This window comes from Cavia porcellus, unplaced genomic scaffold (assembly GCF_034190915.1).
Source record: "Cavia porcellus strain 051 isolate PalLab524CR breed Dunkin Hartley unplaced genomic scaffold, mCavPor4.1 scaffold_10, whole genome shotgun sequence".
NCBI classification, from domain to species: Eukaryota; Metazoa; Chordata; class Mammalia; order Rodentia; family Caviidae; genus Cavia; species Cavia porcellus.
This window is the reverse complement of record NW_026947493.1, coordinates 67,294,756-67,313,043: the sequence shown is the minus strand read 5'-3', so window position 1 is coordinate 67,313,043 and position 18,288 is coordinate 67,294,756. Positions and strand designations below refer to the sequence as shown.

Genomic DNA, 18,288 nt, shown 5'->3' with positions numbered 1-18,288 from the left:
TTATTCTAGTAAAACTAGTTGAATAATTCTAAAGATTGTGAGGAAAATTAGACTAAATATTATATTCAAGTTTGAAAAATAAAGAGATTTAACTCATTACTTTTTACAGGAAAAAATTATTTAAAAGATCTTGATACCATATTTTCTGGACACTTTTTACAAATAATGGCAGGTCCTCCATTATTAGAAATCATCTGAAATCCTGGTAAACATACACATGAGGTGCCTGAAAAGAAAGGAGACAATTTCGTCCTTGGTAAATCAAAATAAAACTTCATGACAGTAAATCTCAAGACTTTAAGGGAGCAGCATTGTACAGTGGCAAACAGCAAGATACTGGAACTAGCAGTGTCTGGTTTCAAAACCACAAACGTACTCCTTGGGTTCCAATATTAAATTTCCTACTAAGCTGAGTGACACTGAGCTGGTGACTGAACCCTGTGCCTTGATGCTTCTTCAGTAAAATAGACAAAAATAACAGTACCTACCTCATAGCATTAGTGTGAGTTTTTGTTTGTTTCTGATATCAGGAATCGAACTCAGGACCTTGCACTTGCCAGGCAGGTGCTTGTGCCTTTGAGCTATATCCTGGGCCCTACCATGTTTTGAATTAGCTGCTATATGTAAAAATCTCCTTGAGTCTGGCACACAGCTTATATTACATTGCTACTGTTTTTTAATTTCAAGTATAACTAAACTGTTAAATAACTGAACTTTTAAAACTATTAACTGCTATAGAAAATTTTGTATTTCTATGTAGTTAATTTATGCATGAACATTCAGTGAATTACAAACTGCCAAACCTTAATGGAAAAGAAAACAAATCACTATTCCCATCTGTTTGGAAAGCTAGCAAATGTTCCAAGATAATTACTACTAACTGGCTGCATAGCAAGGGCAGCATTCTCTGTGTCATACAATCACAGGAATCTGTGTAGTACAATGCATACAACGTCAAGATTCTTAATTATACTAATATCTTACATTTTAGATCTTGAACTGCTTTCTCACTCGTGTGTCTTTACCCAAACAACCTAATCCACCTTGGTCAGTGACTTGGTCAGTGCATGTATCAGGTTGAAAGTGGCAGAAAGTTAATAATACTGTATCAGTGATGCCGAACCTTTTAGAGTTTTCAATGACACAAACAGTCCGCTGCAGCATGGTTGCTGTAGGTTGCCACCACTTCTGGATGATCAAATCGAGACCGAAAACACCTTAGACTTCAATGTATGGAGAAAAACTAATTCTGAGCAGATTATTGCACATTTTAGGGGGGAAATTAAAGTGAGGGAGGAAAAGACATGCGATCTCCCAGTCCCAATTTAGGTGATATACTACTTCACAACTTCCTCTCTTCTGGGACTTATTTCTTATGAGTACAATGAAAAGACTGGCTCTGATCACATTTAATTAAGGTCTTTTCTAGCTCTAAGTTTCTGGGATATGAAAAAGCAAGATAAAGGGCTATCAACGTTTACAAGCGTTAATTCCTCCCTGATCTTTCCTGTTATCTGCATCTCTTTACCTCAGATTACTTCTGTACTATTTATCTACGTCGTTCGATAGGCAGCTTTCTCGGTGGTGCCCTCACAGATTTCCCCCATCAAGGCTGAGGAGCTGACGCTGAATGCAGACGCAAGGAGGGTAAAGCTCTCCGGGTTCCCCGACCATTTTAGTGTGCAAACTGGAGTCCTCCCAGGAAACCTGCAGTGTTTTGAATCATTCCTTCTACAAACAAAAAGGTTAGGTGGCCTGAGGACAGCACTAAGGTGGGAGTGTTAGGTTTGCCGAGTCCACCCTGCGCCCGTCTCACCTCGCGCATCATGCTTCTGGTTGGCTCCACACGAGACACAGGACAAAGCCGAGATATCAAAGTACTGGTTGTGGCTGCATGTCTCCGGCTGCTGGAAAGGAAAGGAGAAGGTCAGAGCCTGCGAGATGCTAGGGACGACCAACACGAGGAAAGCAGTCACAGCCTTAGCAGTTAAGACAGACGGAGCAGCCATGGCCACCCCAGCCCCACCAAGCGTTTCCATGGTGCTGAGGCCAGAGACCGCCTCCTCCAGTACCCCATCAGCCCGTGCGGCGAATCCGCCGAGCTGATTGGATAACCCAGGTTCCAGAAATCCTTGCCTGTGCGCTTCAGTTGCTAGGTTACCAAATCCGCGGCAAGGTGGCGGGTGCTGGCTGGGCTGGCCTAGCTGTGGCAGGGAACCTGTAGCTCGCGTGCTGGAGCGGGATGCTTATTGAAAGCTCTAAAAAGTTCTCCATCACTGGTAGAGCAAGGTTAACGCTCGAGTCAGATGGCCTTTTAAAGGGTATATTTCAAACTCCTGTACTCAAATCTTCGTAGGATGTGAAATCATTGGGGTGGAGGGCTGGAAGAAGAATATCACACCAAGAAAATATACGATTATAAAACACTGAAAGTATCATTTGATTGGGCGTGATGGCGCACACCTGTAGTCTCAGCACTAGGGACGCTAACACAGTCACTGCAAGTTTGTGGTCAGCTTGGACTACATAAACTACATAGCGAGTCCTTGTTTAAAAAAAAAAAGTATCATTTCATGATTATTAAATAACCACATCAGAATTTATCCAGTCTAATTTTCACGTCAAAGAAGACATATATTTTACCAATTCTCAAAAAAACCACTTTGAGGGCTGGCAGAATAGCTCAGTGCTAGAGTGATTGCCTAGTATACCGAAGCCCTGGTTTAGAACCCGCGCAGAGCAAAACAAGTCCCCATTGACTTAAAGTCTGTAATGCTGAAGGATTACCATGGGTCAAGAACTAGAGAAACAAAATATTTTCACTTTTTAAAAACTTTCCTTGTTTTGAACATAGAAAATTATGTAGAGTAAGATCATGTCAATTGTCTTTAAATGAAATTTATACATACATGAATATTATTTTTCAAAAAGACACCTTGTAGACTGTTAGATGAAACATATTTTGGAATTACCTTCATAGCCAGTTAACTAGTAAAAAAAACCCACCTTAATATTTAAATCTTACTTTGTTTTGTTTGTACAATTGTTATATATTTTCCCTTTCTTCCTCATTAAGTCATCTATATTTTAAGTTACCTTATTTATCAAAAGTAACGAAATGACTTCTTGCTTCCTTTAAAAAGTGCAAATTTTGCAATAATGTTATTTTTTATTGTTAAGGAGTACACATTCTCAATGCAATAAATTTAACTAATAGGTACTATTAGTCCTTGCTCAGAAGACCAACATTTACTCAGTCACCAGTACCTATGACACAGCAGGTGTATTTTCTGAAAGTTATTCTTAAAAAATAAATTGTAAAAAAGTTTTTGAGTAATTAGTGTTTCAATTATCATTATGGATTTTTTAAAATGACCATATAAATTTAATGAAAACTAAGAAAAGATATGGCTAGAATAGCTGGGATTAATCTTTAAAAGCTTCATACAGATAAGTTTTAACTGTAGTCTTCTTTGATAAAATGTTATACCATTATATACTCTAAGGCAAGGATCAGGACAATATATTTACTTACTGCCTAATATTTAATTAAAAGCAATAAAAAGAGTTCACATTCATGATGGTGTGTGTATGCTGTGTATGTCCCACGCATCACTGTGCTAGGTGCTTGGCAACATTAATCTTAACTCTTCATAACAATGTTTTGGGGGCTGGGGATTTAGCTCAGCAGTGTAAGCACCTGCCTTGCAAGCAGGCAGTCGTGAGTTCGATCCCCGGTACCAATAAAAAGGAAAAAGACAAAAAAAAAAAAAAAAAAAGAAACAATGTTTTGAGGAAGTCTTATCCTTCATTTAGAAAAATAAGAGAATATTTAAAAAATTAAATGTTAGGAAGTAAGGCAACCAGAATGTATCTTATTCTGGCCAACTTTAAAACTTTTCATATTTCACTATAGTAGGTAGCTCCTAATAGAAATACAAAAATTTTGACATAATCTACAAGTTCACTTCTTTAGTGAAATATAGGTTACTTATTTTAAAATTTTAACATTCTACAAGTGTACTTCTTTAGTGAATTATAGGTTACATACTTATTTTAATTGTCTAGGGCCTCTGGACATCAACCTCTTTGTCAAGCACTAGACCTATAAGCTCATTTATGCTATACTTCCCTATCTTAGTAGGGACTACAAAAGTGGCCCCAGGATCTGGAGACTTTATTTATAGTAGAAAGACCACAAATAAACAAATATGGTTAAGTTTGAGATAACTGTAGGTTCATTTGTGTAACGTGCCTACAAAGACAGCAGAAAAGATTGTTAACTAAAGTTGTTGAGATAATATCATTAAAGATTTTTTTTGAAAATAAGCAAAGTCTAGGTATTTGAAGCAGTTCATAGCAGTTTAAGCACAAGCAAACTTAAATCTGGGGGCTGTTGATGTTTGTTCAGTGATAGGAGGCAGTCATCTCTGCGGTTCTTGTGGCTCTTCTTTCTCATTGTAGTATGATTGCCTTACACCAGATGTCACCATTCAGATTTCAAACAAAAAGGAAAGGAACTGAACCACAAATGTGTCCTTCATTTTCTTAATCAAGAAAGCAAATTCCTTATGCCATCTACGGTGGTAGACTTCTTACATACAGTTTCAATATTGTCAACAACTTTATGACTAGAGAATATGATTATTTGTATTTATCAAGCTTAGAAATGTCCAATATTATTCAGTTAAGATATGAAACAAAGAGAGGAGAGATTTGGAGACTCTACTAAACAAGCTTCTGAAATATGCACTGTTATTATCATCTTCTTTCTATAGATAATTAAGCAGAGGCAAGGATTTGGTCTTCACACACACACACACACACACACACACACACACACCCCCTACCTAAACCCTCAGCTAGAAATTTGCAGAAGCAAACTTTGAAATTTATCTCTTTAGCTGTAGAGACTGCTATAGTACTACATATAAATGCTGCAAAGGGTTAGGGGGACAGGCAGAAGGCTGAAAATGGGGAAAAGATCTTTGGATTTGGCAAATAGATAGTCATTAGTTACCTTTTGGAGTGTAATCTCATCACAGTGGTTATGGTAGAAAAACATCATACAGCAATAGTGAGAAAAAGTAGGCACCAGATAGATTAAAAACTATATTGAGAAGTTTGGCCTTGAAAGGAAAATAAAAGAGTGGATGACCAAAATAATTTAAATTTTCTTAGGAATAAGAGGTAAGATATCTGTAAGTAAAGAGGAAATGATCAATAGGAGAGATTAAAAATAAAGAGGAATAATTTATTTTTGTCTGGAGTTGAAAGATGTCAAGGACTGTCACAAAGAATGGGAAGAGGACCTTTTCAGGGGAAAAATAATTCTTAGCATCTGATAAATAGAGAGCAGAATGGAAATTCAGAGAAGTCAAACAAGATCAGTTTTTTAGTAAATAATATGGATAAATTTAGGAGGTATTTCTAGAATATAGTGAATAATTGGAAAGAAAATCATTTGGTGATTAAAAACTGGTAGTTAAGTCTGTCTTGCCTGCAAGACTAAATTATGTTGGAGTGGGAGCAGATAACAGAGAGGAGCAGGGAAGGCCGAGGTTAGAGATGAGCATTTTGAGGAGATAAGTATAGTTCGATTTCCTACTAAGATAGGCAAGTATAGCATAAATGAGCTTATAGGTCTAGTGCTTGACAAAGCGGTTGGGAACAGAAATCTGAGGCTGTCTCATTGGCTGCTGTATTTAGAATCTCCAAACTGAATTGAGAGGCCTCATTACCTGGAAACTGCTCAGAGAGTAGTTCATTTTTTTTTTTTTTTTTTTTTTTGGTCTGGGAGTTCAATAATTTTTGAGCCATTTATTTAGCATTTCAATGAGATAAAGAGTTGTCCAAAAGAAGAGTGCTTTTCCCTCTGGGTCTCACAGTGTAATAGAGAAACGGATACAGAAATGGATCATTAAAATATGTATGGACTAGTGGAGCCCATAGAACTAACTGGAAGATCAATGGAGATCACATAGGAGGAAATATCACAGGACAATACAGGCAGAAGAAGCAGCTGGAAAATGCCAACAGCATGAGAAAGCAGGCACATTGGTGAATGACATGTATGTCAATGTCCCTGATGAGACAAAAGAAGAGGTTGGAATAAAAATGAAGGCTTTTGAATGCTTGTATTTGTCCACCATAGTTCAGGTTTAAGATTTTAAAAGAGGGAGTAATATAAACTTTAGAAAGTATCCTAGGGAAATGTGGAAACTTTTAAAAACCTGAGACAAAGAGAGCAAAGTCTGTTCTTGTAGCTGCTGAAAGACTGCGGATGGTACTTGAAAACTGTCTGACACTAAAAGCACTCACTAGGGTGGGTAGTACAGCAGTTATGGGAAAACATCTGGGAAGCTATCTACCTTGTTCAGACAAAGCCACAGAATGGTCATAGATCCAGGTGATCATTTCAGGGCTATTGTACTTTTTCAGAAACAATTTGTTCTATTTTCTCAAAACTGGTTAGATTTTGATGCCAACACACTAAATGTACACAAACCATTCAATAACCAGAATATTATGTGGTTTTATTCTAAATTACCTTGATCTGGTTTTTTTTTACTATAATGGTATGGACATCTGAGAAAGGCAAGGAGCACACTAAAAAGACTTTCATTAGAGTGTCCTGTGTGGAGAAAGTCTCTGTGACCAGAAAGAGTGTGGCTGGTCGAATAATGAGGGAGGCCATGAGTGATGTTGTCAAGGGACAGGGACTTATCTGAGCTTATTAAATTATAGCTGTTATTTTTGTTAGGATGAATGAAAATGACTACACTTTTTGAGTTTAGGTAATACTCATGTTCCATTTCCATGCTTAGCAAACAACTCTGATAATTTGGCTTCAGACTGCATACACAGGTGGTGCATAATTCAGACTGCATAATCAGGTTTTGGTGGGATACACCTGTAATCCTAGAACCTGGGAGACTGAGGCAGGGGGATGGCTGGAATTCCAGGCCATCCTGAGCTATATAGTGAGTTCAAGGCCAGCCTGAACTATATATGGAGACCTTGCTGCAAAAAACAGAAAACAAAACAAACAAAAAACCCACAGACCACCAGGAAAGTGTTGTTCAGCCTCAACTGATCTCATTTGCTAGTGTTTCTTCCTAAGCATGAATAATAATAACACTGATATCGTGCAGTACCGTTATGCATATTTGTTGAAAGGGAATTTGCCTTGTGGCTCAGAATCTTCTTTCTGTGTAATACAGAGTAGTGATATCTGGAAGCAAACCATGAGGGTTCAATCCAATATTTGTCTTGTACTATAGTATTTATGTGACCTTAGGCAAGCTATGTAATCCTCTATACATTGGTTTTCCTTATTTGTAATATAGGAAAAATAGTCATAAGACTAAAATAATGTACAAAACTTGGCACATAGTAAATTCCCAATAAATGTTAGCTTTTTAGGCTAGGTTCCTCAGCCTGCAAGGCAAGGATGACTCTTTGGATTAGCAAGGTAAATCATAGCCAGTCAAGGAAACCTGGACCCACAGGTAACATCCTCCGATTCTCTAAGAGTTACCCTGATGTTTAAAACAAGTTACTAAAAGTTTTAGGTATTTAAATCATTTACATTCTCACGACCTTAACAGGTGGGTGTTACCATTCCCATTTCAGGTGAAGAAACTGAGGCACAGAGAGGCTGTCACTGCCCAAAAGAGTAAAAAAGATGGTCCTAACTTTGAGTACCATCTTTTCTTTCTTTTTAATTCCCTCGTTAAACTACCTCTTCTGACAGTCACATTATAGTTAAGAATCAGTATTTTGCAGTGAATGAAGGACACAACAAGCTCTTCCCCTGCCTCTCTCCTTTTCTATGATAACGTCCAAAAGTAGTTTCTGGTGAGTTTGGGTCCATACATAATTGCACCATGTGAGCTCAAGATGGTAGGCTGCTTCGTTACTTGTAAATAATAAAACTAAACATAATATTGTTCACCTGCCATTAGGTAGCACTTATCACAGCACGTGCCTGTAATTATGCTTTTCATTTCTCAGTTTTCAGAACTGGTCCATCTGTTCTCTTGTTTCAAAAGTCTGGAAGATGGGAACCACAAATTTATGAAGGTAATTGACAAGGTTATTAATATCTGTAAGACTGACAAACATAGATTTATTAAGCTCCCAGGTGACGACATCGTGCCAGATGAACATCAAAGTCAGTAAAATTAACCACGTCATGGTCTTTTAGTTTTCAAGAATCAGAAGATGCTTACTTTCCATAGTGATTACAGCACTGAAAGACAAAGAAATCTCCTTATTTTTTTCATCTCGTTCTTTAATTTCTGATAAATGCAAAGTTTGTTTTGTGCATTTTAACAGTTACGAACTGGTGATTTTAATTACAACAACCAGTTGACTCCTAATTTGGCCTATGAAGCTCACCTCTATGTCGAGGTTCCCTGGTTGGCTGGTATCTGGGCACGCGCAGAAGCTCAGCCAATCCAGAGCGTCCTCCCTCCGCCCCACCGCTTACAACAGGCCGCGGGCGAGGCTGGGTGCGCAAGCGCGGCCGAAGCGCGGGTGGTAGTGGGTTACGCTGGGAGAGCGCATGGGCAGACAAACAGTAGGTCCGTTTGTCCGGACGGGAGGGGCGGGTGGGCGCCATCTTCCTCTAGGTTCGCTACAGCCTCTGGCGGTGCAGCAACGAGGAGCGCCCCAGCCCCCGGCTTGGTGTCCGAGCAGCGGTTTGTGTCGATTGCCAAGAGCGAAGCAGTTTCCCTTGGGGCGTCGGGGCGGGGAGGGGCTGGCGACAGGGGCGGAAGGACGGGGAAAGGCGGGGCCGGCGGCCGTTCAGCCTCCGGCGTCGCGGCTGCTGCTGCTGCCGTTAAGCGCCCTGTTTCCCTGCTAAACACCGACTCTCCCTCTTCCGTCAGCCTCCATGTGGTGGTGTGTGTGCACTTCCCCGTGATCTTGACAGTGAAGAGCCCGAAGGATTTCCTAGGTATTGTTTTTCTTTGCTATGTCATCGTAGTCCGTGTCTGCAGGAGGCCCGGATCGTTAGGCTTCAGAAGGGCGAAATCGATTCAGTTAGATCCGGGGCCAGCTGACGGTCTGGAGAGTCAGGGTGCAGTGTTTGCCCTTGGGACGGCGCAACAGAGAGGCAGGAGGTTGGGCGGTTCTGGTTAATCGGAAGGCTGATTTTGGCCGAAGGTCTGGCGACAGCATCGGATCCCACGTAGCAACTTCGGCCTGGCGCAAAAGAAAGAAGCTGTGACCCCTGGGAGTGGACAAAGGCTTTGGGCTGTAGAATCGATGCCTTCGGATGATTCCCGTTTGACGATGATGGATGTGAACGGAAATCCTGTGCCGTGTGGATTCATCTTCATTTTGCCTTTGATTTTTGTTTTAACCATCTGTGTTCTAACGGGTAGATCATCAGAATAATTTTGGACTGTGGTAGGTTATTTTTTGCAGGGGCAGTTCACACTTAGAATTTGAACCTGCTTCATCATAACTTTGGGTTTCAAGACGTAGAATCGCAGTTTCTGGCAAATAACTTTACCAGCTAAGTCCAACGAATCTGAGATAACTTAAAATCAGACTTTCTCCCTTGTTTTCCTCTCAGTCTTGATTAGAAGATGCACAGTTCGTATTGTTTAGTTAGAACGGTGATTATGTGGGCGGTGATCACTGGATAGAGACCCCACAGTGAATTTAAATGTGCATACCTTTAGCTGAGTTTTTAGGGATCCATTTCGTTTTTTTAATAGTTCTAAAAGGCCACTGTGTTCTTAAACCTACACAGCGTGAAAAAAATAGATTCATAAATAGAAAAAATTTAAGGAGAGGGATTTGCTTTTGTATGTTGTGTGTTTTCAGTGCAATGTAGTGTGTTCAAAGAATCTTAATTTCTGGAGGATTTGCTTGAGGAAACAGCATATTGCAACTGTAGAAGTACCTACTCAGTTTGAAAGTTAAGCTATTCTGGATGTGATTGTAGAGGGTGATGCATTACCATCAAAGGGCAAGAAGTTTATGCATTAATTGTATTTACCTTTTTAAATTGCTTAACTTTGAATTCATGAGATTTTTGCTCTTGATAACTTAGTTTTTGTTAGGATATGTTTCTAGAGGTTTTTTTTTTTTTTTTAATTTGACATAATTAACTATTCCTTGAAACATTTCTCCATTTTGCTTTGCTTGTAGATTAGCTTATGTTCTCAGGGTAAATACCTTTTAAGTAAGTTTATAACAAAGTGCCATTTCTCTTTAATGCTGCTTAGATATTTTAAAGGTGAAAAACATAGGACTCTTGGAATTTTAAAATGTACAAGTATTCCAGGAGCCAGTTGTAGTTTTTGTTGATGTGTTAGGTGTGGGTATTGATTCATGTAAAAATTAGGCTTAAACAGTGTTTTTTTTTTTTTTTGGTAGTGTGCAGGATATTTTGGATGTCGGATGTGCCAAGTAATTTTTTGATGCTCTTGCTGGCTTAGCTTTTAGTTGAATCAACGGACTCTTTCTAAGGAAAACAAACTTTCAAGCCTCGAGGAGTATGTCTTCAGACCCCACTTTGTAGAACAGTGGTACTTAGGTGTAAGTGGTGAACAAAAGCTCATTTATTTGTACACTAAAAACATACTAATTATTTTGACAGATTTTGTTTGGTAAGACTTCCTTAAATATTGTTTGTTTGGGTATCCATGAAAGTATTTAGATGCAAATTTCCTTAAAAAATACTAAATTGAGGTTTTCAGTACTTAATATTGATAATCCCAATATTCCATATTGATAAATTTTAACTTTTTACTTCTCTGCATTGTTATTTGGGTTTCTTCAGTTGAGTGCAACATAGTTGTTTGAAGTGAAATAGACTTTGGGCATCATAAGAGTCTTGGCATTATAAGTCTATCTTGGTATTCTGTGTTTTGCTTGAGATGAATTATTGTTTTGAGAGTATCAGATAAATAGTGGTGTTGAGATTTGAGTTTTGGGGAATTGTAGTGTTTGGTTTAATTGTACTAGAGACATGAAATTCGATTCTGTGTTGGGAATATTGAGAATTTAAAATTGAATTCAAATGGTAGTCACTGGCTTGGATTTACTGCTTTAAAGATTGGAATTTTTAGATACTGGAATTGCAAAACTAGATATTTTGTCATGTCATTTTGAATGGTTGCTTTATTAATTTGATGTGGTCTTATATTTTGAAAGGGAAAAACCTGGCAAGAGTTGGGTGTAAATACGAAGTAGCTGTATGTATTTTCATGGAGGGAAGTGATGGAAGGTCTTTTTTTTTTAAACTCGATGTTTTTAAATTGGTATTTAGTCATGGAACTATTTTTTTTTGGAACTTTTTTAAAGAGGGTATAAAACTTCAATACATACACAAAATGCATAGACCTTAAGAGAATTCAGTGAGCTTTGATAAATTTATGCTCATTTTATGCATTCTACCACTGCACTCAGAGTACATTTTCCCATGCCTTTCTTCATACTACTACCAATAAGGGAGTAGTATCATTTCAGCACTTGTGAAATTTATTAATACTTTGCAGATGTCCTGTTGGATTTTGTACTTTCTTGTAGAAGGATAATGAATTTCCCTTTGGAACAAAGAAGAGTGTTTTATAATGCCCGTAATTGTGGCTCTTATTGCTTCATTTTTGATAGGTAATTCTGAAAGGTAATTCTGAAATGAATATCCTAATCGAGTATTGAGATAATTATAGGGTTCAAAGATTAATTATATTTCATTTTCTTTCCACAGTTAAGTTGCTTTTACAGAATTAACAGGTCTCCAAGAAATAAAAAGAAAAGGTAAGACATTCAGAGCTTAAGGCTTTTCACAGAGGCTTGATGAAAATCATATGGATTAGTATATCCTGGTACTCATGGCATTTGTCCTTTATGTCTGGCCAGCAATAACACTGGTGATAGGTGACTTAATATCATGAGCAGAAATTATGTAATGACTGTAGATGGCTTTTCTAAATTTGTAAATTTTACTATGGATGGTAAAAGACATAAATCCCACATTTCAGTAGGATACATGTTTTAAATGAGTCTGAAAGTAGTTTGGTTTTGTTGTGAAGCAACGTTTGGCAGACTTAAAAAGGAAGATTTGATATTTTTGACGTTTCTTATTGTAGAGGATGGGTGATAAGAAATTTTTTCAAGGTAGTTGGTTTATTTGTATGTTTAGTTGGGAGAAAGTTTATTCTTTGTTTTCTTTAAGACTTAGATATCTTAAGATCATTGTTTTTGTGAACTTGTATCTTGTTTTCATTTATAAATGGTGAAGGAAACAGGAACCCAGATAATTATTAAGCTTATTTTGGGCTAAGGTACTTTAAAAATAAGACTTGCTATTATGTGTACCTTTTTGTCTGCAGGTCATTATTGCTGTGGTTTGAGCTCAGCATGGCTGTAGTCATCCGTTTACTGGGGCTTCCTTTTATTGCGGGGCCTGTGGATATTCGTCACTTCTTCACGGGATTGACTATTCCTGATGGAGGAGTGCATATAATTGGAGGGGATATTGGGGAGGCTTTTATTATTTTTGCAACAGATGAAGATGCAAGACGTGCCATATGTCGCTCAGGAGGGTTTATCAAGGATTCATCGGTGGAGCTTTTTCTTAGTAGCAAGGCAGAAATGCAGAAGACTATCGAAATGAAAAGAACTGATCGCATAGAAAGAGGGCGACCTGGATCTGGGGCATCAGGGGTTGGCAACTTATCTAATTATATTGAGGCCATGAAAGAAGATGAAAATAATTCTGGATATGGCTCTTCAATTAACCAAGATGCTGGGTTTCATACTAATGGTACAGGACTTGATGATTTAAGGCCGAGAAAGACAAGGCCGTCGAAGGCCGAGAATCCTTATTTATTTCTACGAGGTTTGCCTTACTTAGTAAATGAAGATGATGTACGTGTCTTTTTTTCGGGTTTGTGTGTGGATGGAGTAATTTTCTTAAAACATCATGATGGCCGAAATAATGGTGATGCCATAGTAAAATTTGCTTCATGTATTGATGCTTCAGGAGGTCTTAAATGCCATAGAAGTTTTATGGGTTCAAGATTTATAGAAGTAATGCAGGGCTCAGAACGACAGTGGATTGAGTTTGGTGGAGATGCAATTGAAAAGGGTGAAATTCCTATGAGAACTGAAGGACATTCTCCTCCAAGAGGAGTTAATGACAGACATTTTCGAAAACGGTCTCATTCAAAGTCTCCTAGAAGAACACGTTCTCGTTCCCCTGTTGGATTTTATGTTCACTTAAAAAATCTGTCCCTAAATGTTAGCAAAAGAGATTTAAGAAATTTCTTTAGAGATATTGATCTGACTAATGAACAGATTAGGTTTTTATATAAAGATGAAAAAAGAACAAGGTATGCCTTTGTGACTTTCAAGACTCAGAAAGACTATAAAACAGCTTTAGGTTTCCATAAGACTATTTTACAACATCGTCCAGTTCATGTTGATCCGGTTTCTAAAAAACAGATGCTGAAGTTCATTGAAAGTTATGAAAAGAAGAGACCGGGGTCCATAGAGAAAGAGAGATCTGGACATGTTTCACAAAAATACTCCCAAGAAGGCTACTCTGGCCAGAAGCTGTGCATATATATAAGAAATTTTCCATTTGATGTTACAAAAGTTGAAGTACAAAAATTCTTTGCAGACTTTTCTCTTGCTGAGGATGACATTTACCTACTTTATGATGACAAAGGAGTTGGTCTGGGAGAAGCATTGGTCAAGTTTAAATCAGAAGAACAGGCCACGAAAGCTGAACGTTTAAACCGACGGAGATTCTTAGGCACAGAGGTATTATTAAGACTTATATCTGAAGCACAGATGCAGGAATTTGGTGTAAATTTCCCCTTGATGTCTACTGAGAAAATGCAAGCCCGTTCTCAGTCACATGATAGAGATGACCATTCCCATTTATTTGACTCAAAAGACCTATCAGTTTACTCAGTTGGCTCTTCCGAAGACCTCAGATACCAGATAGAGGATTTGAGGCAACAGAATAACTTCAAGCATCCCCAGGGATATTTCCGACAGCCGGATAGACGCCCTCCAGAAGACTTCAGGCACTCTCCAGAGGACTTCAGGTTCCCTCCGGAGGACTTCAGGCGATCACCGGAGAACTTTAGGCACCCTCGGGAGAAGCACTTCAGAAGGCCTTCTGAGGAAGACTTCAGGCGCCCTCGGGAGGAAGACTGGAGACGACCTCTTGATGACTGGAGGTGGCCACTGGAGGAGGATTTCAGGCAGCCCCCTGAGGAGGACTTCAGGAGGTCCCTTGAGGGAGATTTCAGACGGCCACCAGAGGAGGAGTTTAGGCGACCTTGGAAGGAGGACTTCAGGGGCCCTCCAGATGATGACTTCAGGCACCCTCGGGAGGAGGACTTCAGGAAGCCCCCCCAGGAGGATTTCAGGCATTCACCTGAAGAGGACTTCAGGCGGTCACCCCTGGAGCATTTAAAACGGCCACCCCAGGAGCACTTCCGGAGACCACCTTCGGAACATTTCAGGAGGCCACCTCCTGAGCACTTCCGGCAGCCACCCCCGGAGCACTTCCGGCGGCCACCCCCGGAACACTTCCGGCGTCCACCCCAGGAGCATTTCCGGCGACCACCCCAGGAGCATTTCCGGCGTTCCCGAGAGGATGATTTCAGGAATATGCCAGATGATGACTTCCGGGGCCCCCCGGATGAAGACTTTAGGCACCCTCCTGATGAGGACTTCAGGAGCCCCCAGGAAGAAGATTTTAGATGCCCTTCTGATGAGGACTTCAGGCAGCTCCCTGAGGAAGACCTCAGAGAAGTTCCAGAGGAGGACCTTAGACTTCCTGACAATTTCCGACCTTCTGGTGAGGATTTTAGGAGCCCACCTGGGGATTTTAGGAGTCATCGCCCTTTTGTGAATTTTGGTCGCCCTGACGGTGGCAAGTTTGATTTTGGAAAGCGTAATATGGGAGGTTTTCCTGAAGGTAGATTTATGCCTGATCCCAAATTAAATTGTGGTTCAGGTAGAGTAACTCCTGTTAAGATAATGAATCTTCCATTTAAAGCAAATGTAAATGAAATTTTAGACTTCTTCCATGGATATAGAATCATACCTGATTCAGTTTCAATACAATATAATGAGCAAGGTTTACCGACAGGAGAAGCCATTGTTGCTATGATCAACTATAATGAAGCTATGGCTGCTATTAAAGATCTTAATGATAGGCCAGTTGGTCCCCGGAAGGTTAAGCTAATTTTGCTTTAGAAAGCATTTCTAAGTTCAGTTACTATCCCACAGTATTGATGCAGTAAAATGCATTTTTAAAAAGTGTTATTTTGAAACATTTTGATTTTGACCTGTGAATAGAAAAACTGTAAATAGAATGTGAATTTGACTTTTGCTTGCAAATTACCATTCATTTTTTTTTTTTTTCCTAATTTAAAATTACATATGCTGTATTTTTCTTTGTTAGGACAGCAGGAACTAATTCCCTGAGTTCCTCAATTTTTGTTGCTGTTACGTGTAAACCTCAAAGTTTGTATTTAGGGAAGATACATTTTATATTCATTTTTTTTCCTGTGGTCAATGCCTTTTACACAAACTGTATAAGGAAATGGTCAGTGGCTGATTGTTAGGTTTGGCATTTTCATTGCTACCTGCCTGCAGAATTAATGCCCTCTTGTCTGAGATATTACTGTGTTAAGATCACCTGTTAATTATAGTCCATTTAGTTTCCATGTTTATAACCTGGCAAAATTCTATAAAAATAAAAATTGCAACTGAATAGACTAATTAACTTGTATTTGTATAAAAAGAAAAAAATGGGAGCTGGGTATAAAGTTTTCAACAGTGCATTAAGCTGAATTTATGATGGGAAGGACCATTCTGTTAATGTATAGTTGCATGGGTTCTTTAACATTTTAGTAACCAGATAAGATTAATACAAAATATTCAAAACAGTAGGAATGCAATTATGGGTGAAGGGATACTCAGACTTATGCTGGGAAGAATGTGACAAAATGGATATAGTTTGTTTTTCTAGGAGTTGTTTACTGATGAGTCCTATAACTTGTATGTTTCTTACTATGTCCTTAGGACATTTTAACATCAAAACTTTTATTCAAATATGAAGTATAAGACTTGTGTGGTTGAATTTTTACTCTAGTGATATTTAATACTTACTGTAGATATTCTGCAAATATTGGAAACCTTTCTTTAATCATACAAATGGCTCAGATTTATGAGGCACACCATGTAGGTCCTATAAGTGCTTCATATACTGATCTCAGTATTTTCTTAGTAATAAAGGACATTTTAACTTCTGTTTCACAAATGAGATAATGTTTAGAGAAGTGAAGAAACTTGGACTGAAGTCACAGTTTGGGGGCAGTTTCAACCCAGACATTCCACTGCCTCATGATCATGCTCTTGATACTTTTGTTGCCTAATTTTGTTTATATGCTGGTTTCAGTGAAGACCATGCTCAAAATATTTTCAAGGGTAAGTGATGTTTTCTTCATTCTCATTTTAAATCTGTCTTGAAAAAGATGCAACTAGGGTGCTCAAACTGTCATAAGACAAAGTGACTTTTAAGGTTTCTCTTGGGACACATTACATATTAGCTTCTAATTCAGTTGTTCATTGTATCCAACATGGTTTGACTTTGGCCTTTTATAGTTTGTATAGAACATGTTTGTTCCTTAATTCTTTGATCCAGAGATGTCCCACATTGAGTAAATAAGTGTAAAACAGATTTTTATTTTTTCGTGTTTGAGGTGGGGATCTTGTTAATTTGCTCAGACTTGGCTTAAATTCGTGATTGTTTTTCCTTAGCCTCCCAGAGTGCTGGGATTATAGGTTTGCACTACCGTGTCTGGCTTAAAATAGAATTTGTATTTGATAATTCAGTCATTTAATAATAGGATATTGCTGAAGTAATATACTTTTTTGGTACTTAGTACCTGTAAATATCTTAATTTTAAGTGGTTTAAAGAAATCTGAGAGAAGCCCACTTAACTTTTTTTTATAGTCAGCATCCTCATTTAGTAGAATGAGTAAAATAGTGTATTTTGGTTCTAAAAAGTACCTCAGTATGGCTGTTTACAACAGTAAACTTAAAGCAGGAGAATATAAGTTTTGCAATATCTAAACAAAGCACAGTGAACAAAGTAACATTTTTTTTAACTGCTTCACATTACTCAAGGTAGAAAATTTTAAAGAGCTAAAAGTAAGGGAGAAACTGGCTCTGCAGAGTTTAAGCTGAGTAAAAACTTAAAAATAAGTATAATAGGAAAAACAAATGTATACCTTAACGTAGAAGTTACAGGGCAGATTAAGGAGGGGTGGCAGTTAGCAAGAGATGGTATTTGTAGTTGCTTTAAGATTACAGGATAATTGTTTAGTGGAACTTTGAGACATGGATGGAAGATTCAAAACAATACTTTTCAGATACTGTTCATAGCAATAAAGATAAGATGAAGCTTAAAGTAATAGATAATTTAAAGTGGGTGATTGCTTCCAGACTGGGTTAAGATAGTATAGATAAGAGGCCATCTGTGGTCAGCACAAGTTTTGTGTTTTGACTTTAAAATTAAATGACATGAATATTGTATTTCAAAATATCTTAGGACTTAATACCTTTTAACTTTGTTTAAAAACTTTCTTATAGTAATCTGGCTTCTGCTGGTTGGAAGCCATTTCTCATTCAGTGATGATAAATTGATCATGGTAGGTGTCTACATACCATGCAAATTGTAAATGCAGCGCAATAGGGCATTTTCTTTCCTTCATCAACTCAGAATCAGTTTACTAGCATATACATTTTTAAACACATAAAAGAGAAATGTTCTAAATCCTCATGTGGCTTATATAACTGATAATCTCGTAAGTTTTTCATCTTGCAAGTTTTTCTTTTACCTGCAGATATGGAAGTATATTATTCTTTAGCTTTGTGCCAAATGGCATATTGTCCTAAATTCAAACATTTTTAGAAGGTACCTGAAAAATACTAGTAAGCTTAATTCATAATCAAGAGATAACTGTCAGTGAAAGACAAGTGGATTTTATCAGTTTATGAAGAATATTAAAAATAGGTACCAAGTGTGATACTGCTAAGTAGTAACCCCGTTGCCTCTGCCTTTGCTTTAAATATTGTTTATTGTGTATAGATATTACTTTTATTTTTATGGTCTAATGTATGAATTATCACTTAATGTTGATAATCCTAATTTTACTCCTATTTTTGAGATAAGAAATTTGAGATAAGAACTGTTTTTTTCAGCAGGGAAGCTAAGGAGTGGGTTTTCATGT

The 18,288-nt window shown here is 38.0% G+C and overlaps 2 protein-coding genes across 7 annotated transcripts in view; one reads left to right on the top strand and one right to left on the bottom strand.

Annotated features, from left to right (window-relative positions):
• Positions 1–2,064, bottom strand: part of Tmem67 (transmembrane protein 67) — a 39,685-nt gene extending 37,621 nt beyond the window's left edge. Inside the window, exons 1-2 of the mRNA XM_003479952.5 lie at positions 1,817–2,064; positions 138–226 (exon numbers count right to left, since the gene is read on the bottom strand). Of these exons, the coding sequence (XP_003480000.1) occupies positions 138–226; positions 1,817–2,039 (312 nt within the window). The 5' untranslated portion in view covers positions 2,040–2,064. The remainder of the gene's footprint in view (positions 1–137; positions 227–1,816) is intronic.
• Positions 2,065–8,556: 6,492 nt separating this feature from the next.
• Rbm12b (RNA binding motif protein 12B) overlaps positions 8,557–18,288 on the top strand; it is a 62,157-nt gene continuing 52,425 nt past the window's right edge. The window contains exons 1-4 of one of the 6 annotated variants that reach the window (XM_013143889.3): positions 8,557–8,584; positions 8,895–8,962; positions 11,732–11,781; positions 12,357–15,771. In XM_013143889.3, the coding sequence (XP_012999343.1) occupies positions 12,385–15,243 (2,859 nt within the window). In that variant the 5' untranslated portion in view covers positions 8,557–8,584; positions 8,895–8,962; positions 11,732–11,781; positions 12,357–12,384 and the 3' untranslated portion in view covers positions 15,244–15,771. Of the gene's footprint in view, positions 8,706–8,785; positions 11,782–12,356; positions 15,772–18,288 lie in introns of those variants that run through there. The other 5 variants (XM_013143888.2, XM_013143887.3, XM_063257550.1 and 2 more) reach the window with 5 other exon arrangements.